Here is a 24,437-nt window from a genome sequence, read left to right on the forward strand (position 1 = left end):
CAGGTGAAGAATGTTTCAAAATCCACCTCCTATGGCTCTGTAGAAGGAAATCTTGAACAAAACAAATCTTGAACAAAACAGACCAAAGATCATAGTCTCCAACAAGCCACCTTTGTGTAAACAATGCTTCATTTCGAAGCATTTAATCTGAGATTAAACAAAGAAAACATACTGGAATTTAAAGAAATACATATTCTGAAGCCAGTAGTAAAACAGCAATAAGCAAAAACTAGGCTGTAGTCACATCCACAGATAGAATTGTAGCACTTGTGGCAAACTTGAAAGCTAGTGGTTTTTACCCATGCTAAATTTTTATGAAACATTAAGGCTGTCTTCATTTCGGCACAATATGTTTGGCAAGTTAAAGGCGCAAGTCAGAAAAATATATTTTGGCTGCAAATACACTTTGTATAAAAACGTAATTCATGCTAACAAATCTTAGAAATCGAAAAACGAATGTTTAGCAAGCAAGAAGCAAAGCTGGAAAGGAATAAAGACCTAATTTCATGAGGTAAATAGAAAAGCTGCCATAAATGACAAAATATTCAGATGTGATCGGTCCTGTGCACAAAAAACCCCACTTTCTCTCAAATGGTAATGTGATTGTGTGTAAGCATCTATAATGGATTAAAAGACCTCTGAGGTTTTGATGAAATGAGATTAATGCTTCACAATCGCTTCTTTGTCCAAAATTGTGTTTGTTGAATTTTATGTAAATTATTGAGATGACTTAAATGAGCAGCTGACTGAGCAATAAGATAAGAAATGTTTATATATATATTACTGGTGTGTTTGCCTAAAATTTCCCCCAGAATGACAAATTTCCATTTTGAAAAACCTCCTCTTCTACTTAAATCATGTTTGAAAATGAAAGTGTAACTTAAGATGTCTTTCATGCGAGAATCTACAAGCAATGCTTTGGTAATTAATATTAGATTAGAACATATATTTAGCTATGTTAAAGGAAAGTATAGTACAAAAGTGAAAAAAAAAAAGTCTATTAAAGTCTTCGGCACATAATGCAGTGATTCATAATATTGGCCTTTCTCTGTTTCATGTTAAGACAACAAGTGGCACTCTGGCACCATCTACAGTTCAAAAGAGGTTTCACCACGGGCCGCTCTGTGGGTAATTGGGCACAGCACCAGGGTATTGTGGGAGACTGGGGCCGGTTTCAGATATGGCATTGAATCCTGCTTCTCTCACAGTGGCGTTCTTCCAAACGCCAGTGCTCCATTCTTCCTGTGCCCGCTCCAAACTGCCACCTCCACCACGATACAGCCGATGAACCTTTCAGGATAAAAGTAATGATAAACTTACTTTGCCACACTCTTGACACCATTTTAATTCTTTAACTAGATTATTATTTAACCCTGGAGTCATTGTGCAAAGCGAATGAATAGACGGTTTAAAGTGTGCACGTGCAAATCATACCTTGATGAGAACAATCGCCATCAAAACAGTGTCCACAGTAAAGAGCACAGTAGGGATGAGCATGAATATAGCAGAGACCACGTTTTTGCCAAAAAAAACCACTGTGGCGATCCAACCACTGTGAAGAAAGAAAGAAATACACGGACCAGGAGTTAACATGTTTCGATGACACGCATATGCTATTAGATATGAAAAAACACTAACATAAAATAACCTAGTATAAAAGTACACATTAAAGGAATAGTTCACCTTCAAAATGAAAATTCTGTCATTATATTTACATGCCCTCTTGTCATGTCAAACCTGTATGACTTTCTTTCTTCTGCAAAACACAAAGAAAGATATTTTGAAAAATGTTGGTCCCCATTGACTTCTATTGTAAGGACACAAAACTAATTTAAGTCAATGGGGACCAACGGTTTTCAGTTAACAACATTTTTCAAAATATCTTCTTTTCATTTCTGCAGAAGAAAGTCAGTCATACAGGTTTGACATGACAAGAGGGCATGTAAATATAATGACAGAATTTTCATTTTGAAGGTTGACTATCCCTTTTAATATTAATTTCGATCTGTCCCACTTCAGACGTTTACAAAATATGTGAACTTTCTTTAAAATGTGTAATGCCAATGAATATAATTTCGACCCTTTTTACAGACAGTAAATCTATATTTTTACAAAAGTGTCTACTTTTCAACCAATCAATAACCACAAACCGAAATTTGTTCCAAATGAGTAACACCCTACTGAGTGATAATTTAAGCTAAATTTGCCATCATTATAGGGTTGATACGATAGCAATTTTTAAAGATTTGATTAATTTTATATACACGTAATTTTCATGTTTTGTACTCTATTTACAGAAGGTCCTAAATGTCTACTGAAGCAGAATATTCAATTCGATTTTATTTCTACAGCCCTTTTCACAATTTAAAACTGTTGCAAAGCAGCTTTAAAGTAAATATATACCAGGAAGCTATGAAATATAGAGAATACATAATGCATGGTATTGCAGATTTTTCACTAGGATGTGCTTTGACAAAAGAGAAAATATTTGTATGTAGGTTTATAGTTTGTGTATTCAATTTTTCGTATGCTGTTTTCTTACTAACCGCAAGAAAATAATTGTCTATTTCTTATAATCTTATAATTGTCCGTATAAATCGTATAATTACAATCTGTTTGCAGAGGAGATGACTGAATTTATGACAACAAATTTGAACCACTTCAAGAATTGGGTGCGTGTCAGAAATAGCATTTTATCTGATGGCTCGTCTACCACCATGCATTATGAGTAGTATTATAATTTACTGAGACTATAAGAGATATATAGCAAGTTAGTATATCAGTTAGCAAAACAGGTGACAGGTATCAAATTAAACCATACAGAAATAAACCAAGATCAGAAATGATACAAAAAGCCTTTACTAACATTTATTGATACTTACCACGCACCCCAACCGGATATTCCAAGACACTGGATGAAAGCAAGAACACATTGAAAGAATAAGACAAAGAAGAAAGCCATGAAGTTGAAGGAACTATCAGCCCTGAGGAGAGGAAAACAAGCGATTTAATCAAAGAAAACATCAACCTTAGCATTTTGTTCTGTATAGAACAGGGTCTCCTTACCGAAAAGCTTTATAAAGCGGCCTGAACCAGCAGGTGAAACTACATGGGCTGAAAACCAGAAGCCAGAGGAGCGAAAAGCCAAAGTTGATCGCGTCCCCCCCTCCGGCCCACCAGGCTATACAGGCCACCACATTAACACACAGTGTTATCGAGTACACTGGAAAAAGAATAGTTTAGACATCAGATGTGCGTTTGTATGTTTCTTATTAAAACGAAAAACTGAATTATAAGCAGTGAGGCTTGCATTTATTTACTCACGCATCCAAAGATTGTAAACACGCCGCACTAGCTGCTGGTGGGGTCGTGGGATTTCCTCATCCACGTTCTGGTAAAAACATGGTTTTATGCGAAGAAACTTAGGCAGCGGGGGGAAATTATTTGCTCGATCTGAAAATGGTAATGTGAGGGTCAAATTGTGTGTATAATGATGAATTTACATTACATACATTTAGATCATATATTTTTATTATTTACACAATATACATTTAATGTCAAATCTAGCTTACCTGTCATTGTCAGTTTTGTGAAAACGTGGGTAAGTTACTGATCCAAGTGAACTTTCCTCTTTATGAGCTGATCGACTGTTGATTTCAGTTAAACAGATAAACAGTTGATAATACGTAATACTCAGTCAAAAGCTTCATTTATATGATTAAAAATGTAACTTTTATAAATCGTAGAAAAGGGTAAACAAGACACATATCGTAATATTACATCCGTTGCGTGTAAATAAAATGTTAATCGTATAATGCATTAAACAACTGTTGCTATTGTTACGTTATTAATAATAAACCTATGTTAACTTTACAGTAATGCTGTTTTGACAACATAGTAACGTTACAGCCAGGCCAGCATTGATATACTATTAGATATAACTGCAGCATAGAAGCACATTTCAGACGATTGTATAAGGAACAAAACCTTTAAAATTAAATATTGCTTATGATCTATATTCCGTTAACGTTACATACATGTTGACAAGATTTCAGAACACCGCTAAAGAGTTTGATAGGGATGCATCCGCTGTCCGCACTGAATCCTGGCAATCCCGTGGCGGACTGGAATATTTTTGGTGCACTTATGGAAAATGTAGTTCTGTAGCGGTCTGTTTGTAATTCAGTGGATGGAAGTTGTAACTTTAAGGACTACAACCCCCATCACACGTTATCAAAAGTAGTGGTCTCTGTGCGTGTGACTAGATAAATTCCATATCCAGTTTCCCTGCCTTGTGGCCATAGATAAATATGACAGTTTTCTGTTACTTGCAGAAACCAGTAAACAGTACAGTTGGGAGTTTACATGTTGCTTTTGTTTAAGGCGACGTGACATTCATTGCTTTTTACGCAAACGCCCACGATTACGTTTGTATATAACAGTTTAATTTTAAATGTTAATATATTACAGATTTGCCATGTACACAAAATCCACTTCAAAATACAAACGTTGAACACTGTATCCAAGTTTATGGGACACATAACATTACGGCTACAATTTTATTCAAAATTATGACCGTTGTTCAGGTATTAAAAAGCTCATATGAAAAAAAACACGTAAACATTCAGCCACACAATTCTTTAAAATAACTGTGACTTATTATGTTCAGTGGACCAATCACATAAGGGACTCACACCCACTAACCAATCACCCTTCTCGACAGTGCAAAAAGGGTGTGTTGCGAGGCAGGGGGTTGAGAAACAACCAATAACTTGAATGTTCGTTACTCTGACGTTGTACTCTGTTGGCCAATCACGATCGGGAATCAAGGCCCGCAACCAGCTCCCGCCAATTCTGAGCGGGGAGCGCGAGGGAGTCTGGCCGGGGATGTGAGGGGAAAGACGGAACAGGATTACTGACTAAATAATCAGAATATTCGACTCCAAAAGTGACAGAAACATACACAAATTGTAGTTTACAAGTTAATGTTGCGATTAGTGAAGACGTGGAGTCGATGACTAGCCCTCAGGAGTTGTGTACGGAGTCCAAACAAGTCCTCACCGTTTCCGTTTAACGTCAAGTTTCCAGTGTGAGGACAGCGCGAGCGAAAGGAGCTGAAGGGCGCGCGGATGGTGGTGGTGATGCTCGCGGCAGAAGAGCCCCTTGCCTCTACTCCACGCAGAGGTTATTTCTTTGAAATCGTCTGATCTTTAATCTGTCAGTATTATTGTCCCGTAATGAATAGAAATGATGTTGAAAGTTTGACTAATGGCTAACGGGGCTTCCAGGTAGAAGTAACGTTAACTTTATGTAAATCTCCATTTTGATTTGAGAGTCATTCAGAAACAGCTAGAGACAGCTTAAGTTTACGTCTTATTCTTTGAGAAACAATGAAAAGTTTATTTTTGACGTCAGTTTCAAATAGCATTGGGTGCTCGGTGGTTTTATTATCTTAATTAGCATGCTAAGTTCATGGTTAGCCGACGAGCTATTGGCGCTGATTGTTTTTCCACGTTATAATTTTAACTACAAAGTGCGTGACTTTAATCGCGTGTAATGTTTGCTGCTTTTCTATACGTTGACATGCATCGACATCCATTTGGGCTGTTATGAATTATAAAGCTTTGTTTTTCTGTATTGTGCTAATGCATGTAAGTCTAGTGGCTCCATATTCATAGGTTACGTTACCAGTCGCCGAACTCTCACTAGCCAAGGGCCTACAAACCATCATTCACAGAAAGGCGGGAGATCGAAAATAAACATTAGTCACCGAGTTGGCATACACTATTTCATTTAAAGTTTCTATGCTTTGCCCTCAAGATGGGTATAAAAAGCATTTTGGCTTAAAAGATTCACGTTATTTGAAAATACACTCACCGGGTTTGGTTGAACGTGAACTGTCAAGTACTGGTAAGGCGTAACGTTAGTTATGACCTTTGTTATGACGAGACATCCATTGACAATGGGTGCTGTTTCTTAAACGCTGGTATTTGTATTAGTATTTACATTTTAAATGCAGAATGATTCGTTTTTATTGTTTGCACATTCACAAAGGATCAAGACTTAACATGAATACTTTTGTCTTTATAATTCAGGCATGGATTGTGTGGGCAAAGCTAATACTGCCAACAAGAAGCTTGTTCAAGGTAAAAATCACTGTAATCCTGTTTGCTTCATCACAGTTAATATACAACCGTCCCCACCCACCAAAATTTTGTTTTGAGACAATCAATGAGTAAGATAAAAAATATATGGCGTTTCATTATGTTGTGACCATTACTGTGGTTTATATCCAGTAAAACAAGTGTTAAATAAATTAAATAAAATTAAATGGGTTTGGAACCACAGGAAGGTTAAATCCTTTGTCAAATCGCCTAATGTCATTTAGCCAGTATGACTAATCAATGACCCTCCCCTCCAGCACGTCTTCCTTTCAAAAGGCTGAACCCGGAACTCAAGGAATGCAGTGAGCCTAAAAGAACCAAGGGTCCGGTTGCTCCCAAGTGCTCTGAACCCAGCGCCTCCGATGGAGAAAACGATGTTGAACACTCTCCCCTGCCACAGCGGCGTGGCCAGGCTCTGGTAAACGGCCGCGGTCCTCTCGATTCCTTTATGAGTCGACGTATGCGTTCTCCTAGCCGCTCTACCCCTAAAGTTACCATCGACCTCACAGAAGACAATTCCACTGATGCTGTCAAACAACAACCTGTGCCTCCGGTTGCTGCCATCTGCCCCATTACAGAAAAATCAACGACCAGAGAAAATGCACGGAAATCTGTAGAACCCACCACACCACTTAAAGACGAGGAGACGGATGAGGAGATGGAGGGAGAGACCCTCCCAATGTTGGACACCACTCTGGAGTCCGATACTGAGGAAGAGGAGCAACAGGAGACTGAAATCAGCCGGGAGAATGAGTCTGTGCTCTCGGCTGGATCCACCAGCTCCCTCTCAGCGGCAGAGAGCTCACCAGAGCCCAGCAGAAGTGCACCCAGCAACCCTGCCTCGGTGAGTGGACAATTAAGTGTTACTGTATTGTTTATGTCTATCACATATACAGAGGTTTTGTTTAATGCTCAACACATTAATTAAGCACTCTTCTTTATGCAGGCTCTACAGACAAATGCAGCAGAAAATAAGATGAAGAGGCGGTCGCTCAAAGTAATTGCCTACTAAGGCTGGGTTCACATTTGACTTCTTTTAGAAAAAGTTGACAATGACACTTCTTTTGTAAAAAAAAGGAGGAAATATTTGTGCATGAAGGTAGATCAGAGAAACAGATTCAGACAGGCTTTATAGGCAGCGTAATGGAAGTTTATTTTGAATTATAAACAGAGATCGTCTTTGCAATAACCAATCCCATTTTTAAAAACTACAATAATAATTTCTTGCTAGAAATGCAATCAAAAGTTATTGAAAGTAAAAATTAAACTTACATTTATACAAAACTATGCTCCAACCGGCGTTTCGACCACCATTTTATTTTTTCTAGCTTGATCCTGCTCGACCAATCACTTTCTTCGCATGTTATTATGCAAATGACAGGTCTCGCTATTTGCTTGTCATTGGTTAGCCGTGAAGAAGGTGCTTGGTGCAGGGTGCTTTTTTCAGAAAAGTTGAACTTTTTTCAACTTCAGAAGATGCTCTGAGCGTTAAAAAAAGCGGTAAACACGGTTTACTCCATAGGATTCTAATGTCAAACAGATGCTAGCATCTTCAAAAAAGAAGTCAAATCTGAACATAGCCTAACACAGACAGCAATATTGGCATATTTAAGGTTTTCAATAAAGATTCTGTTTAAATTAATATGGGGAAAACAATCGTCCCTTCAGAGTGTCCAAGAACAGGAGGAGAAACAGCGACTCAAGGATGAGAAAGAACGGCTCAAACAGGAGGCCAAAGCTGCCAAGGAAAAGAAAAAAGAGGAGGCTCGCAAGCTGAAGGAAGAGAAGGAGAGAGAGAAGAAAGAGAAAAAGGAGAAAGAGGAGAAGGAGCGGCGGGAGAAGAAAGAGAGAGAGGAGAAAGAGAAGGCGGAGAAACAACGTGCTAAAGAAGAGCAGCGGCAAATGAAAATGGAGTGAGTGCTTATAGCATCTCAGTAGTAACTTGTAATGCATAAATAGTAATGTACTTTAAACCATGATGTAATTTATTTAGGGCCAAACTGGAGGAGAAAAGAAAGAAAGAGGAAGAAAAACGGTTGAATGAAGAGAAAGAAGTGAGTGGTTTACTTTCTCTAAGGCGTCATATTTGATTTAGTTTTCTATCTTGCTGAAATGTGGAAACTATTAATATATGTTGTTGTTTTATGAGCTGTACAGGTTTTCATTGATTGTTATCATTTTAGCGCCTCAAAGCTGAAAAGGCTGAGATTACCCGGTTTCTACAGAATCCCAAGACCCAGCTGGCACCAAAGGTAAATGTCTTTAATCATCGTGTAGATTTAAGATGTTTTCTCTCTGGACTTGAAGTTATTTTGTTCTACTAAAAGGTATACTTCACCCTGAAGTAAAATTGAAAACAACAAATGCATATCAGAATATCTTTGTTTCTTGTATGTCTTGTGATGAAATATCATATGACAATAAGTCACAAACATATTTATAATATTAATATTTTTGACATTTTTGCTGGCAAACATACTCGTCTGTGTCTAGCAGAACTTTTTTGTAACATGGTGTTTTAGCAAATTTAGTTTCTTTGTGAGTGGCATTCTTTAGTGTTCTGGGTTTATGAAAGATTGCAGTTTTCTATTATTTCATGTTGTTCTGAACATGTTTTTGTGTTGTTTTCTGCTTCAGACTTTAGCATCTGCTTGTGGAAAGTTCGCCCCTTTTGAGATTAAAGAGCACATGTCTTTGGCACCACTGACTCGAGTACAATGTGAGGATGCTGTTCTAGAGGAGCTGGACCATTATCTTGCCCAGCCAGACAGCACTCTAAATGGACTGAAGGATTGGACAAAGCACAAACCTCGCAGATCAGGTCCAACCAGGCCCCATCGCATCAATTCAGTAAGGTAAGGAAGGACAAACTGAGCTGTATTACTAACAGTTGCCTAGATACACTTTTTTTGTACCCATTATATGAGCATGTAAAACACCAGCTGTCGTTAGCATTTATTGTTCTAGATATTCAGATGCTGTTGAAAGCTTGTCTTTAGTTCAGACTGTTCATTTTCTCTGTCCTCAGAGATTGTTCGGTTGTAACTGAAAGTGTAAAGGCAGATGGCGTCCCAGACCGACACAGATACGGCCGCATGAAACTCCTGCACTTCCAAGACAACTATCGGCCGGCTTACTGGGGCACCTATAGCAAAAAAAGCAAGCACATCTCTCCACGCTGCCCACTACGACAAGACAAGGTAAAACAGTCTACAACAACAATCTAATATTTCTTCTCAAAAACGTTTTAAATGAATTGATTGCTTTTGAGATGTTGCACTGGTTGTTCATAATGATTAAGGAGGGGTGATGGTAATGCAATGGTGTTATTTTGTCATTAGGATCTGCTGGATTATGAGGTGGACAGTGACGAGGAGTGGGAGGAAGAGGAGCCAGGAGAGTCTCTTTCTCACAGTGAGGGGGTGAGAACGATGACATCACATTGTTTTGGTTATTACAGTCAAAAATAGGATTAACAGGAAATTATAATTGTGGGAAGAGTTTCATTCTTGTTTTTCTCACTAGGATGATGATGATGAAGCCGGAGATGATGACGATGACGATGATGGGTTCTTTGTACCCCACGGTTACCTTTCAGAGGGGGAAGGAGCACTTGAGGAAGATGAGGTACGTCAGATGTCACTCTTTTAATTTGTGCTTTATTTGATTCACGGCATCACGTTATGATAATAATGACCTTCTCCTGCAGGAGGGTGGAGATCCAGAGAAGCTGAAGGTGCGTCAGAAGATAAAAGCTCGCGAGTGGGAGAACGAGCTGATGTCTAAAGGGAAGGTGAAGGTGTTGGAGCCGGTGGTGCGAGGCTGCTGGTGGGAGGGGGAGGAGCCTACAGTGGATTTCTTGCAGCCGTATGCTGTTTGCATGTTGGAGCCTTTACCTAAAGATGAGGCCTGCACCCCTGAACGGGACCTGTCACGTCAAATGAGGAACGAGAAATGTGAGTACAGCATGTGACCCATGTATGTTTAAGACGTCAGAGATATAGTTGGGAGCTTAGGTTTCACATTTCCACAAAATATTTATAATTCGTTACAATATGTGCGATTTGGAATACATTCAGTTATTTAAATTTTAGTTTTAGTTAAAAAATATTGTTCATTATATTGTGATACTGGTGTACCGTGAACCTTGTATCTTGTATTGTGTCAAACCTTGAGCTGAGTGTACCGTGACATTTTTTCTACAAATAGTGTTCAATGGAAACGTGTGTAGTGACGCAGCATACTTGCATTGTGAATAAGTTATGTTTAGGGGCTGTGTCCACCGAGGCGCATTTACGCGGCTGAAAATGGCAGGAGCTTGGCTGAAAACGCCCGCTGCAGGCGCAGCGTTCTGCCCAAAGTTGAGCATTTTTCAACTCTGGGTGCCTGGTGCTGATCGTGGGAAAAACGCATGGCACCAGTGCTGAGCGTGGAAAAATACTTCAACTGATGGCTTTTTTTTAAAAGCGTGGCGTTTCCGTTGAAAACAATTGAAAAAACACGCAAGGCTGCAGGCGTAAATGCTTCGGTAGACACAGCCTCTAATGCCAGTTCTCGGTTCACAAAGCAATGCCAAATTAGGCCTGCTCGCACTCACATTAGTGCAACAAAGTGATGCAAATCATCTGTGGAAATGTACACCTAAACACAGGAAATTAAATTACCTCATCAGTGAAACTGTTAAGATCTAGGGAGAATAAATTAGGGATGCACCGATATGTAAATTTATGCCAATCATGATGACCGATTATTCTTCGACGTTGGTAGCCGATAACCAATATATTGGCCGATATACAGTATCTAAATATTAATATAAAATTCCCCATGACTGAAACAAAAGGCAAACTGTGGACAACTGCTTTTATTTGAAAACATTGGCTGCAGAAAACAACATGACTATTAATTCTTTTTTCCCCCTAAAAATCATGTACCAAGCCTACTTTACACTAGTTAACGATTCTTTAACCTTCAAACTTTTCTGGTATTTTTTTTATTTAATAAACAAATTAAAGATGTTCTTCCGGAGCAACCCAGGAAAATGTTTTTAATAGCCACATAGTCTAACAGGTCTCAAGACAGAAAGCATTCAGACAGCAGTCTGATTCAAACAATATGCTTTTGTTCCATAAATACTGTATCTACACACTATACCTATTACCTACATCAACAATGTTTTGCTTATAGCAGTAAGTATATAATCAAGACAGAAAGACAGTACTGTGCTGTATTTGAACTGTGAGCAGCGTGCAGCTGAAGAAGTTTAACCAGAGGAAATGATTTATAGGCTGTAATATATCGGCCCACATTTTATTATCGGCCGATACGATAACATTAAAAAGGACCATTTATTGGCTGATACCGATTTGGCAGATAATTTACCATGCATCCCTAAACAACCTGTCAGTGTGGAATTATGATAACTGACATCTTTGATGAATAGCAAAATTTTACAATGTTGGGTATTTGTCATCAAATCAGTATGCAAGTGTGGATTGTCAAGTAGTGTGTCTTGAGACAAGATGGTAATTTGCACTCTGGGATGCTACAACTTAAAAGAATGTTGTGTGGTTTTGGGGGGGTTGTCCTGAGATTGATTAACACATTATGTGATGTTAATGTATTTTTCAGTGCTATCACAGCTGCTGCCGTTGCTGCATGGGAATGTAAATAGCAGCAAGTTGATAATCAATGAGTTCCTGGAGTTTTGTCGCCAGCAAACATCACCCACAGAGAGCCCACTGACCTCTACCAACCACATCCCACCCAGGTAATCCAGCCATCATAGAACCATACTTAGTTTTTTTTTTACACGCATGTATTTTTCGTTTCCGTTTTTAAAAGAAATGTTCGTGTGTATTTCTGATGTAAACTGGATGACTCAATTCTCTATTGCTGGGAAATTGCATTCTTTGTGAATGACTTTGTTTCCAGCACTTGAGAGGGAGTGATTTTGGTAGCTTGTCAGCACTATACGCATTGCAATATTCTGAGACATTATCTGTGTTTGGTAATAGGATCCAAGTCCGGCGTCTCATAAAGGAAAGCGGCGTCTATGAGAAGCGCTCAACCTACAGACGATGCTGTTGGTACGTGCATGCAGACGTTCTGGCCCGTCATTCTCAGGAGGCTCTGCCCGTGCCCTGCCAGTGGACCTACCTCACCTCCGGTGCACAGATCACCCGCGAAGAGCCCGCCGGCTCAGAGGGCAACTCCCCTACGTCTCAATCCACCTCCAGCACCCCCTCCAACAAGAGGAAGAGCGCCAGCAGCCACTCTATTACTAAATACATGAAGAAATGTGGCGAATCAGAACAGGTGTGGAAAACTTCGTGTTATGATTTTGAATATTTATTTTTAAATGAATGCAAAATTGTAATATAAGAATAAGATTTAAGGGTTTTGGTTTAATGATTGTTTATTAGGTTGAAGCAATGGAGACTGATGGCTTTCAAGCAGACACTGAGGACGATGAAGATGACGACTGTGTCATTGTCGGGGAACAGTCTGGTTAGTTAACGTTACATCAACATTACGGTCTTTACAGCTTATTGTGGGAAAGCTTGATGATAACGTTATATTATTTCCTCACAAGTATCTGAACAGGACGGCAACACATCCTTGGCACAAGCCGAGGAAAACGCAGAGCCCATGGACACAAACGCATCTGAAACTGCTGCTCTTAACCTCCCTTGCCCAACCTCAGCCACCGCCTGAGATCCATCCCATGTCGAGTTTGCACTCGTGTTCACCGGGGTTCAACATCTGATCAACGTTTCAAAGGAACACAGTATTAAGGTCCCCAGAATGAATTACTTGTTTTCCTCCATTAGGTTGGAGGTCGGATAAAACCTTACCAGTACACACTGTCAGTGGACTAGATCGTATCCTGTTTGTTCTAATAAGGAGGGTGTGACACCCTTGTCATTTTCTGAAAGTGTGCAAATGCTCTGCTGGTACATAAGCTGACACATTCATCAGCTTTGGCTCCAGTCTGGAGGTTGTTGCTGTATGCTGTGCTCAGTGCCATTTGTTTTAAGTTAATTTTGCTTTTCTCAGAATACTTGAACTGGTGTATTTCTCAAACATAATGACAATTGAAATATATTGCACTTTTATTTTCTGTTTCTGCCCTTTTCTTCCACCCTCCCTCTTCTCGACTTCTCTGTTTAGCCCTTCGTTTTTTTTCTTTTTCAAAAGGCTTTGTATAAAAACAACACATGCCATTTCCGTCTCGCAGGCTGCTAAACCAGGTGTAAATACTGTTTCAAGTCTTTTCGGTTTGTTTTGAAGAATGGTATAGAGGCTGAAATAGTAGCTGGCTGTCCAACACAGTAAAACAAGCAATTTTTGGCTAATTATTTTCTTCAATGTTTTGAATAAATTGCGCCATAGTTTGCAGTTGTATTGGGTTTCTACAAAGCTGAAATAAAGCATTATTTAAAAATGATTAAACGTTGATGGTAACGAAAACGTTTTCATTGTTTGAATGAAACCTCACTTTTACTGCGAAATTGTTCTCTGGTTTTAATGTGTAGTCCATTAACTGATCAGGCAATGCATTTTATTTCATGTTATGTCAAGCAACAGAACAATACAGGTTGAAAGATAACTGTAAATTACAGCACTTCATATTTTAAGAATATAACACGGTTTAATAAAAATGTTTCACAAGCTAGTCATTAGACAATGTCATATGCAACCAACCAGTCTGGACTAACTACAAGCAGTGTTTTTAACTGAAGTGGGATATTCTTGAAAAACAAATGTGCAAAATACATCCGTGTTAGGAGGTAGACTGTTGTTGAAAAGAGATTTTGCCTAAATCTAGTTGCAATATAACATTCATGTGAACCTTCGTTTTAGTTAAGCAGGCAAACAAAAATACAACACAAACCTGACACATGTAGTGCTCCAATTAGACAATTAAATTTCAAACAGTCTTTGCGGAATATAGATTTTATGGTACATTCATCTTTATCATTAACAGTGGCTAAAACGTACTTTTAATTTGCTGCATTGCAATGGTTTCACCCGAGACCTGAACAGTTCCAATCAGCGCTGCAGGAGTCATTTAGGAGCTAGTGTAGATGCCTACAACAGCATGACGTTATAATTGTGACCAGTCATAAAGCAACAATGTGTTATAATAGTACAGAATGTTTAGACGTGGCCCTTAAGGTGCAAAAACTCCTCAAACATACTACCCACAGCAAAATGCTGTTTCTGATCCCACAGTTTTAATCATACAGCACTATAAATCCATTTAATTCATGCTGTGGATACAACCAACATATTAGGCTCGTCTTGCATTTATGGGATTGTTGGAACTCTAGCAGTGGGGGGAGGATAGGAGAGTGGCAGCAGGATGCAGGTAAGGGACAGCAGTGACCGGAGAGAAACAACAGGATTATACGTTTAGCTCAGGGTTTTTATATTCTCCAATAGTGCTGGTTTAAGCAAAATGGCAGTTTTCCCACCAGCAGCAGCGATATCTGCCAGCACTGCGGCGTCCCATGAGAAGGTTAGCAGAGCTGCTGGAGCCTAAAAGGAGAAGAACAAAGTCGACTGATGGGAACTCCAATGGTAGGAATTGGTTTTAAAATAATGCTACAATTACAGAATTTTCATTTGTTTGCATGAATTATTTTGAATGTTTTACAGGCTCTTTACCTACCAGGTTACACTCATTTAGCACCATGGACTCGTCATCCTTCAGTTTCTGTCCTCCAGGTGCCATCAGCTCGAAGGGTTGCCAGCCATTCTCCAGCGTATCACGCACAAACTGGTACAACGCTGCCACCTTCTCCCAGGCCAGGAAAGTACCTGCAGGACATTTATTGGTAATGTTATAAACAAATCTATGACTTTGAAGTTAATAGTTAAATAATTTTACAGTACTGTGATATATAATGCTTTCATAACAATTACTACAGTATTTAACATTTAAACTATTTCCTAAAACAATGAATTGGTAGTGAAATTATAATAATTTATAATTAATCTTGAATAATTCATTATAAATAATGTATTATTTAATTTTTATTTTGTCAATTTATAGAAATGCTAATTTGCTTAATATTGCATTATCCAACCCTGAAGTATAATTCCATCCGGCATCCGAACTCTCAGAAGGGCGTAGTTGTACTTTCTTCTCTCTCTCTGCTCGTCTTTTTCACGCATGGCTTTCGTTCTCAGCATTGCGTTTCTCTCCACAATTTCACTCCTGAATTAAGGAAAAAAAACTTTTGTTATCACTCTAATAAGAGTTATTATGATAGACAGAGGCTTTTTGGAGATCTAAATGTGTTTCTTTACTTAAGCTGCTGTTCTTTCTTCAGTTCCTCTGGGGTCAGATTGTAAAAGTCAGGGGGGAGTTCGAAATGCGTGGCGTGCTGAGATGGTCTGAAGACCTGCGGCTGACGGTCCAGCTTTGCTCTGATTGGCTCTCCCTGCTGAAGACACTCCAGATGAACCTTCATCTGCTCCAGGGCCTCTGATTCTTGTGGCGGCAACACCAGGTACTCCTCAGTCTTATCTAGGAGTTATTCATGAACGGAGAGGCGTGTCAGAAACAGGTGTAAACATCCAAGAAACAGGACTGGTTTGTTTTGAAGATGCATGAACCAATGCAAGATGAACACCTATTACCTTCGCATTCTACTGGCATCATAGTGCTTTCAAACCCCAGAGCTTGCAGGTACTCCCGAGTGCCCTCGACTCCACTGACCTTCTCCTTTGGTCACAAAACAACACATGAATTGGTTTTATTCATGCTCGCTGTGACGTCTTGCTGTCCTAAAAGTAAACACTCATACCTGAAACACTTTGTTGCTGACTTTGATCTTCCGATACTTCTCCTCTGTTGGATTCTTACAGATGTTATCTATGTACCTGCCCGCACATTAGTTCTATATTACACAGTCATCACGATACGTTTGTAGTAAACTTTAATTTGCAAATTTAACAGCCCTTACTTGCTGATAATTTCCACGGCAGCTTTAACTTTCTCTTTATCTTTATTGAAGGTGTGAACCATCATAATGGAGGCCTCCAGCGCATCCTCAGAAAACCTCTGTGAATAAATACGTATCGTCTAAATCTCAAGTTTGACTTTTTTCAAGATCTTGTAAGGTCTGTAAACTCACCATCAGAATGGCCTCCTTGATGTGAAGCTCTCTCTCGCTCTTTGTTAAGGTTTTGCCAGTAAGGGGACAAATAAAATACACCCCCGACACTGAGAAAGAAGATGGATCCTTCTGTGGAACGTTGGAGCCCTTAAAGGTAAATATAATCACAATTTCAGCCTATTACATGGTTCCAAAAGACTTGGAATATACAGCACAACTTTATGAAGTTAAATCTCACTTCCAACTCTGTGTTCTTTTGACTGGCCGCAGTGGCGGCCGCCTCCGCTTCAAGTTCCCGCTTGACTGAAATATAACAACATGCATCTTGAAATAAACCAACCCATATCTTTTTCATATTTTGTAGGATTTTTGTAAAACTACACATTATTCACCCTGATTTCTTATAGCATCCTGTGATGTTTGGACTTTCGGGCGATGCTGTTGGTCAATCCTGGCAAGAGCGGCGGCCCCTGCCATCTGCGCACCTTTAGTTGGAGGTTTTCTGGATGCGGCATGAGCGGTCGACTGCGAGACCTCAGGTTTAGAGTTGCTGGAAAGTCCAGAGATTGCTCACACGTTTGCGGTCAGAGCATTGTTGCAACCAATAACATCACTGAAGCTGCATGGGTTTAGTGTAAACCTATCCCATGTGACTAACAGAAAATCTGGACTGAGCCTGTTGACCTCAGAGTAAATATAGACATGAGATTAAATTTATGATTAAAACCTCAGATCGTAACCTGTGTTGGCGGCTGTCCAGATGATTCATAAAAATCATAAACATCAATTTAATCTTAAATGTATCCGACCTGTCACTTATGATTATGCAGGAAACGCAACGAGAGCTCAGATAGTTATGAATATAATTTGTACATCTTTCTATTACATTACTCTACATTTTGAAAGATTGGTCCAAATGTTGTGTGAAGATGGGACGTGAGGTTCAGAAAAGCGATAACAGATCTCATGAACGTGATAAACATACCTTTTGTCTTCTGTAAGTTTCTTTCCTGGTCCCGCCGATTTGAATTTTATATCCTTCTTGAAGTCCTCTAAAAACTTCTTCATGATACAAGACTACGCGTTAAAAATGTTTGACCTGACAATAAAAAAAGTTGTCTTTGGTTTAACTGTCAGACTACCACCCAAGCGATGTTTACAACGGAAAAAGGACAGCTTCTGAAACGGAAATAAGTTCGTAAAGCGATTGCACACATTGCGTTGTGGTGACATCGTGCGGACGGGGTGTGAAATTACAACCAATTCGATTTTCAGTCAATTAAATAGAAATACACATTGAAAACAATTATATACGAATTGTTGTTGTTGTTTTTAAAACTAAGTCAATCTCGTACAGTTGTATTTTTTGTTCATTTCTAGAAAAAGACGAGCGCTCTTTTCAATTTAACCATTCCATATTGTTAGACCAAAGTCCAAAGTAAGCCAAATGATCAGAAAGCTCTTTATATCGCGTTCTTGTGGTACTGAATAAAAAACAACACTAATAAATTGGACTCTGTACACATTGTACATTTCGATTGGTAGACGGTAACAATGACACATCATTCATCCAACCAGCGATCGAGTTGGAGGCAGGACTTCCGCTGGCAGAAATGGAATGAGCGGAAACTGCTGCAGAAAACGCTTTTGCATACTGTATCCGAAGCAGGTCTTACCGTTGGCCCGTGAAACGGACTCAACCGAGCAGAACGCGGAGCGGTACATAGTGGGACGACAAGATGCCGCACAATTTTCGGCCCGGGGATCTTGTCTTCGCTAAAATGAAGGGATATCCTCACTGGCCGGCCCGGGTAAGCGCAGCGGTGGAGCTCGCGCAAGGCTCGCGCTGCATCCAGCACACACCCCCATCAGCCCACCGTGACCCGCTTTCTTTAAGTGCATGACGTTTAACAAGATATTCTGTTAAAAAGATCTGTTATCTGCGACTTTAGCCTTTGTATTATTGTATTTTTTCAGATAATTCACGTAGAAATTAATGTATGAGGTTAGCTGCCTTGCTAACTTGGACCTCTGTAACGTTAGGTGTTGCTAGGGTCGCGTGATCGCAGTTACTGATTATTTTGATAATATATGCATTTGGGATTTGTTTAAGGTTCATATTGGGAACGGGTTGCTTTACTTTGTGCTGTAATTCTTTAACTTTTTTTGATTCTGTCACAATAATTGAAAGTGTCTCAAATGTCATGTTTAATAACACATGATGCATTCGTACGTTTTTGCACGTGCATTTAAATTCTCCTTAGTGCAGTTTACAGAATTTATATATCTGTGAGTTTATATATATTTTATAGTGTAAGCAATTGTAATGTAAATTCATACAACTTTTATAACGTACTGTATACATGTGCCTTTTAAGTGCACTGGATAGAAACTGTGTTTTCATTTTTATGTAACCAGTTTGTGTTTTTCTCCAGATTGAGGATGTAGCAGAGGGGGCTGTAAAACCCCCACCCAACAAGATCCCCATTTTCTTCTTTGGGACACATGAAACGTAAGTAAACTGATCTTTCTAGTGGTTGACAGATTTTGCCTACGTGTAGATAACACAGGTATGTTAAATTATATGATGTAACAATATGATATATGATGCATGTATTTGGTCATTTACTACTATACATTTTCGTAAAATTATGACAGTAGCACCCTGCCTTACAAAACTAAACTAGGATCAGATTAACACAATTCTTTAGAAAGCCAATTGAAGAATCAAACCATATCAGATTTTCTCTTGTATGTTATTTACACTATACTCAGTCTGCTTTTACGTAAATAGGTCCCTTCAATGTTGTACACGCATTGATAATATTCATAAAACCTTGTTTTTTCTTTTGTTTCAGAGCATTCCTTGCACCCAAGGACCTTTTTGCGTATGAAAAGTGCATTGATCGGTATGGGAAGCCCAACAAAAGGAAAGGCTTCAACGAAGGCTTGTGGGAAATCAAAAACAATCCTCACGCCTCTTACAGTGCACCTGCAGTGAGTTAAGCCTTGTTTAAACATCTGAAATCATTCACTGTTTCACGGCGAAAAACACATCTGTCACATCTAAATGGTTTTCTCATAGGCTGCATCATCGTCCGACAGCGAGGAAAACGAACCTGCAGCGGGAAGTGATGCAGAAGAAGATGAAGAGGAAGCAGTGGTACCGAGGAAAGCTGAAACGGGAAGTGAGGATTCTGATTCTGGGAGTGAAGATCAGAGGAGGCCAGCCGCAAAGCGGAAAGCTCCAGCCGCAAAGGTATCCAAACCCAAAACAAACATTTTATTGCAAACCATCCCGAGGTATCATCTGAATTGTGTACGGTGTACTTTCAGGTCACAATATTACAGGTCTCCAGGATTTTAAAAGGTTTAGGTGAAGTGCGTTTATGTTAAAACTTTAAAGAATCTTTGTCAAACTTCGCAGAGGCCGCCAGTGAAGAGGACACGGGCATCATCCAGCGATCGAGAGGGAGAGGAGAGTGGATCTCCCTCAGAACCAGAACCATCACCCAGTTCAGATTCTGACTCTGGCAAAAATAGTGACCAGGTATTGTGCTTTATTAAAGTTGTGTAGATTACTGTGTAGATCAACCGTTACCCCTAGATTACATGTCAGGGTCTATATGTTGTAGCTGAAGGATGCACATAATAAAATTTGTTAATAAAATAACATTTAAATGAGGATTGATGAGATTGCTTAATTCAACTTTAATAAAGTCCATGTATTTTCACAGGACTTCTCACCACAGAAGGAATCGGGTGGTCGAGGTGGTAAAAAACCAGCTGCCAGAGGCAGGCAGAAGGTGAGATGAGATCCATTGGCATCTGTCAATCAATTTGTGCAAACTTGTGTGCTTATGTTTTTTTTATGTTATGCTGTTTCAGAAAGCATCATCGGGCTCTGATTCAGACTCTGGCTCCAAGTCAGACCAGAGGGCCGCCCGGAGCGATTCAGAAGACGAGAAGCCGCGACCGGCCATCTCTGGATCCGAATCGCAATCTGGATCCAAATCCGACTCCGATTCTGAGCCACCACCCAGGAAGCCGCAAAGTCGCAAGAAAGGTGAGAACACATCCTTTGTGACATGAACCCGGCACGCTGCTAACCTGTTATAATCAGTTTTAACAGCCGTGATTCTGTTAAATAGCGGCAATGGGTAGTAATCTGATCTGAGTTGTTAGGACTCGACTATCAGGAATCTTATACAAGCACGTGAGAATACTAAAGGACACTTTTGCGTCATTTTCAAAGCTGAGAAACCTCCTCCAAAGCCACGAGGAAGAAAACCCAAGCCGGCTCCAGAGAGGGCTCCTTCCTCTTCATCAGACAGTGATAGGTAAGTTTTTCCTTAATGTACAGTGTAGTCATAATTTAGTTGTGATGACCGGTTTTTATATTTTGTGTTCGTCTCGTTTGTTTTTTTCGCAGCGACAGTGAACCAGACCGTGTCAGCGAGTGGAAGAAGAAAGACGAGGAGCGGCGGAGGGAACTGGAGGAGAAGAGGAAGAAGGAGGAAGCCGAGGAGCTGCGCCGGCTCAGAGAGCGAGAGAAAGAGGAGGAGGAAAAGAGAAAGAAAGAGAAGGAGAACAAGACCAGGAGAGGCAGCAGCAGCAGTAGTAGCAGCAGCAGCAGTTCCAATGAAGACGTGGACGATCACCCTCTCAAGAAATCCAAGAAACCTCCACCTCGTCCCATACCTGCGCCGTCTGACTCCGACTCTCCGCCTCCTGCAGAGGCGAGTCATCAGAACTTTGGTTTGGATTTAATTACAGTGTGTCAGTACTCAAAATGTTAAAAGTGTTGTTACTTCTTTAGGTAAAGAAATCAAGCAAACGCCAAGACAGCCAGAAAGGGCGAAAAAAGAAAGAAAAGGAGTTGAAAGAGAAAAGGGAGAGGCAGATTAAAGAAAAAAAACAGCAGAGATCGGAGGAGAAACACAAAACGAGGTAAACAACGTTTGAGTTTTGGCTTTGTTTTTACTCCATGATGGTCAAGATGCTGTTTATGTGGGCAGCGAGGTGCTTTTCTTTGCAATCTGACTAGACTTCTCCAATCTATTGTTGATTTTTAATCTGATGTTAATTTCACCGTTTCTCGAAAGGTCTAAACCAGAGAAGCCCAAGCGTAGACCAGTGCGCTCACCTGAGAAGAAAGTCGAGAAGAAAAAAGGTCTAATAAAGCTTTTGCATGGCATAGTAGTTTACATACTTTTTCATCATTTTTACAGTCAGTCAGATGTTACGCATACAAACTTAAACCATCGTTGCTCTCCCAAATTTAGAACCTTCTCCTGAAGAAAAACTACAGAAGCTCCACACAGACATCAAGTTTGCACTGAAGGTGGACAACCCGGTTAGTTGTGGCATCATCAACCTTGTTTCTGTATTTAGTACCATTCTGTTTTGTTTGAAAGATTTAAGACATTCACACAACAACAAAAAACACATCAAACTGGTTTTCAAACAAGCAACAGCTTTCTGTGTTTCCAAGTCTTCACAAGTCTCACAATGTCATTTCGCTTTACTACTGTTTTACTCCATGTAAGTTTTTTTAGGGCTGTTAATCGCATCCAGAATAAAAGTTTGTGTTTACATAACATTGCTGTGTAATGTGAATATCAATTTTGTATTTAAAAAACATACACAAATGCATATATTTGAGAAAAGTATAAAAATGAATAAACATTTATATCTAATTTAAATTATTGGTAAATATAAATAAATACATGTAAATATTTCCTAAATATGTATACGTGTATGTTTATAAATACAAAATTAATATGCACAGTACACAGACATGTATTGTGTAAACACAAACTTTTATTCTGGATGCGATTAAACGTTTGACAGCCCTAAAGTTTTTGTGTTTGATTTAGCATTAAATGAAGCTAAATCCGTTGTATTTAGCCAAAACTGTATGGGTGAAAGTCGCCTGATATCATTGTTATTTTCTGCTAATCTTCACTCTCCAGGACATTGAGAAGTGTCTACAGGCCTTGGAGGAGCTCGGCTCTGTGCAAGTCACCTCTCACATCTTACAGAAAAATGCAGATGTTATTGCCACACTCAAAAAGGTGTGAAGCTTTCAGAAACCAATACAACTGAACTGACATCATTTACAAAACTTGCAAACCACAAATTTCAGGATTTTCCTCAGTCGTGTGTTTTGGGCTTTGCAGATACGTCGGTACAAGGCAAGCGGTGCAGTTATGGAAAAGGCCACTTCAGTCTACAACAAATTAAAACTGCAGTTTATTGGCAAGATTGAACCCAATAACTCAAAACCAGATCAAAACAACCAAGAAAACGATACAAAAGAGGCACAAAACACAGGTGAACTACTTTTGTCACCTAAAATTGAAAATGCCCTTACTGCTTGGATCATGTATCTTAAATCTGCCATTTAATCTTCAGATTCAAAACCAGTCAACGGTGAGTCGGAGGGTGAGAAAAAAGAGGGCTCTGACTCTGAAGAGAATCCAAAATCTGCAGACCGAGAGAACCAGGATGAGAACAAATCTCCAAACTCTATCAGGTAAACATCGCCTGCCTTTCATTCTATTTTAACATGTGTTATGGTGTTGTGTCTTGGATGGGAACGTTGTTCCAAGAACTTTGCAAGATCATGTGAACCATACACCAGAATTGGGACATTCAGCTGTTTTATTTTCTTCTCAGGCCTGATCCAGACAGCCCAACAGAGCAAGAAACACCCACAACTGACCCTACAGAGTCTAATCTGACAGCAGACACAGAACCAATGAAAGAGTCCAGCAGAGAACAGGAAGAGCAGATGTCTTCCGAGAGCTGAATGGAGAACCGTTGTCAGTGAAGAATGGATTCTGAACTGCATCCCTCTTTTACACTCTGGCTTCCTTCCTTCGTTCAACTGTGTTACGTTTTTGTCCGCCCAACTTTGTGAGCTACATGAGTTTTTCGTGTTGTACATAAAATGTGATATGAACATTATTAGCACTTTTGAATCATGAGGTCCCGAGGCGCCTTAATGTAAACGTTGGATGCGATTCTGCACTAACCACATTTGGTCCATCAAGGGGAAAGGTTTTGTTTTGGAACCACGTTGACATCTAGGGGAGAACAGCAATGCCTGGATGTATTTGAAGACTGCTTATATTATGTCGTCACCTTTTTATGAGTGAAACTCAGATTTTTCTTTCCTTTTTGTTTTTGTATAAAAACAAAACCGTTTATAAAAAGCTATTTGGTTTTGCGCTGATCAAGACCCGCTATGATTAAGCCATACCACATGGTATCATTGGTGCACACATATACTTTTGATTTGTTTGGTATGGTTTTCAATAACTCTTGTCTATGGACTTTCACTAAATTAGGTAGATGTACTGTTAGTTGGTCATTGTTTGGTCCTCTCACATCAGCATATTAGGACAAAAACCGAGGCACATGTATAATATAGGTTGACTCAATCATTTTGTTGGATGTTATAAAACATGCTTATCATGCATATTATTAACATGTTTCTAGTACTATGTAACACGGTCCAAGTTTTTTTAGCATCTGCAAAGGATTCAATAAAAATCCGCATGATGGCTACAACTTTGAATGTCTGTAAATGAGTGTCATATTTTAATGAATCATATTCTTGAGTTGGGATGTTTGAAACAATATTTACATACTGTCTGGTGCATACTATAGAGTATAGACTGTACATAGCATTAGAGTAATGCATATTACATATTAGTCACATAATTAAAAATAAAATGTAATCAAAAACCTTTTTTTATGAAAAAATATTTTATAGATATATATATATATATATATATCGAAATTTTTGTCGAAGGGAAGGAACTGTGAATTGATTCTTCCTGTAACGATACTAAACATCACATCTACCTGTACTCTACTTGGAGCGATGCGTTCTGCCGCATGCTGTGATTGGTCAACTATGTGACACGTCATTCCGTACGCATCTCCGAAGACGCGTCGCGTCAGTGTAGAGCGCTTCGTTGATTTTAGAAAAATATACGTAAAATAATAATAATAAGGTTAAATATACGAACATATAAACGACATATGTAAATAAATTATAGTATATTAAATTAATGTAAGATTTATTATTATAGTATTAAACTTTTATAACCAGTGAAAACAATGAACACGTATT

General features: G+C 39.2%; 4 protein-coding genes across 4 annotated transcripts; 2 read left to right on the forward strand and 2 right to left on the reverse strand.

Annotated features, from left to right (window-relative positions):
• Window positions 1–36: 36 nt before the first annotated feature.
• Window positions 37–4,138, reverse strand: scamp4 (secretory carrier membrane protein 4). The gene is made up of 7 exons (XM_057326019.1): window positions 4,038–4,138; window positions 3,573–3,647; window positions 3,325–3,453; window positions 3,067–3,223; window positions 2,883–2,984; window positions 1,435–1,552; window positions 37–1,290 (listed from the first exon to the last, which is right to left on the reverse strand). Exons 2-7 carry the CDS (start codon window positions 3,577–3,579, stop codon window positions 1,108–1,110), a joined length of 696 nt encoding a protein of 231 aa, XP_057182002.1. The 5' UTR covers window positions 3,580–3,647; window positions 4,038–4,138; the 3' UTR covers window positions 37–1,107.
• Window positions 4,139–4,831: 693 nt separating this feature from the next.
• chaf1a (chromatin assembly factor 1, subunit A (p150)) lies at window positions 4,832–13,634 on the forward strand. Its single transcript, XM_057326123.1, has 16 exons — window positions 4,832–5,184; window positions 6,096–6,146; window positions 6,422–7,008; window positions 7,111–7,161; window positions 7,833–8,077; window positions 8,158–8,218; window positions 8,348–8,416; window positions 8,802–9,019; window positions 9,193–9,364; window positions 9,506–9,586; window positions 9,690–9,791; window positions 9,874–10,120; window positions 11,793–11,931; window positions 12,179–12,479; window positions 12,587–12,671; window positions 12,757–13,634. Exons 1-16 carry the CDS (start codon window positions 5,130–5,132, stop codon window positions 12,876–12,878), a joined length of 2,586 nt encoding a protein of 861 aa, XP_057182106.1. The 5' UTR covers window positions 4,832–5,129; the 3' UTR covers window positions 12,879–13,634.
• Window positions 13,635–13,703: 69 nt separating this feature from the next.
• Window positions 13,704–17,478, reverse strand: ubxn6 (UBX domain protein 6). Its single transcript, XM_057326124.1, has 11 exons — window positions 17,277–17,478; window positions 16,684–16,841; window positions 16,530–16,594; window positions 16,310–16,438; window positions 16,139–16,236; window positions 15,980–16,055; window positions 15,813–15,897; window positions 15,480–15,699; window positions 15,257–15,387; window positions 14,839–14,987; window positions 13,704–14,705 (listed from the first exon to the last, which is right to left on the reverse strand). Exons 1-11 carry the CDS (start codon window positions 17,357–17,359, stop codon window positions 14,580–14,582), a joined length of 1,320 nt encoding a protein of 439 aa, XP_057182107.1. The 5' UTR covers window positions 17,360–17,478; the 3' UTR covers window positions 13,704–14,579.
• A 402-nt stretch (window positions 17,479–17,880) lies between these two features.
• hdgfl2 (HDGF like 2) lies at window positions 17,881–23,876 on the forward strand. The gene is made up of 16 exons (XM_057325658.1): window positions 17,881–18,102; window positions 18,727–18,803; window positions 19,150–19,288; window positions 19,377–19,550; window positions 19,719–19,841; window positions 20,029–20,097; window positions 20,180–20,357; window positions 20,547–20,631; window positions 20,724–21,030; window positions 21,111–21,241; window positions 21,397–21,464; window positions 21,577–21,647; window positions 22,267–22,368; window positions 22,474–22,627; window positions 22,709–22,829; window positions 22,973–23,876. The coding sequence occupies exons 1-16, from the start codon at window positions 18,031–18,033 to the stop codon at window positions 23,103–23,105; spliced, it is 2,004 nt and encodes a 667-aa protein (XP_057181641.1). The 5' UTR covers window positions 17,881–18,030; the 3' UTR covers window positions 23,106–23,876.
• Window positions 23,877–24,437: the final 561 nt, after the last annotated feature.

This window comes from Triplophysa rosa, linkage group LG25 (genome assembly GCF_024868665.1).
Source record: "Triplophysa rosa linkage group LG25, Trosa_1v2, whole genome shotgun sequence".
NCBI lineage: Eukaryota > Metazoa > Chordata > Actinopteri > Cypriniformes > Nemacheilidae > Triplophysa > Triplophysa rosa.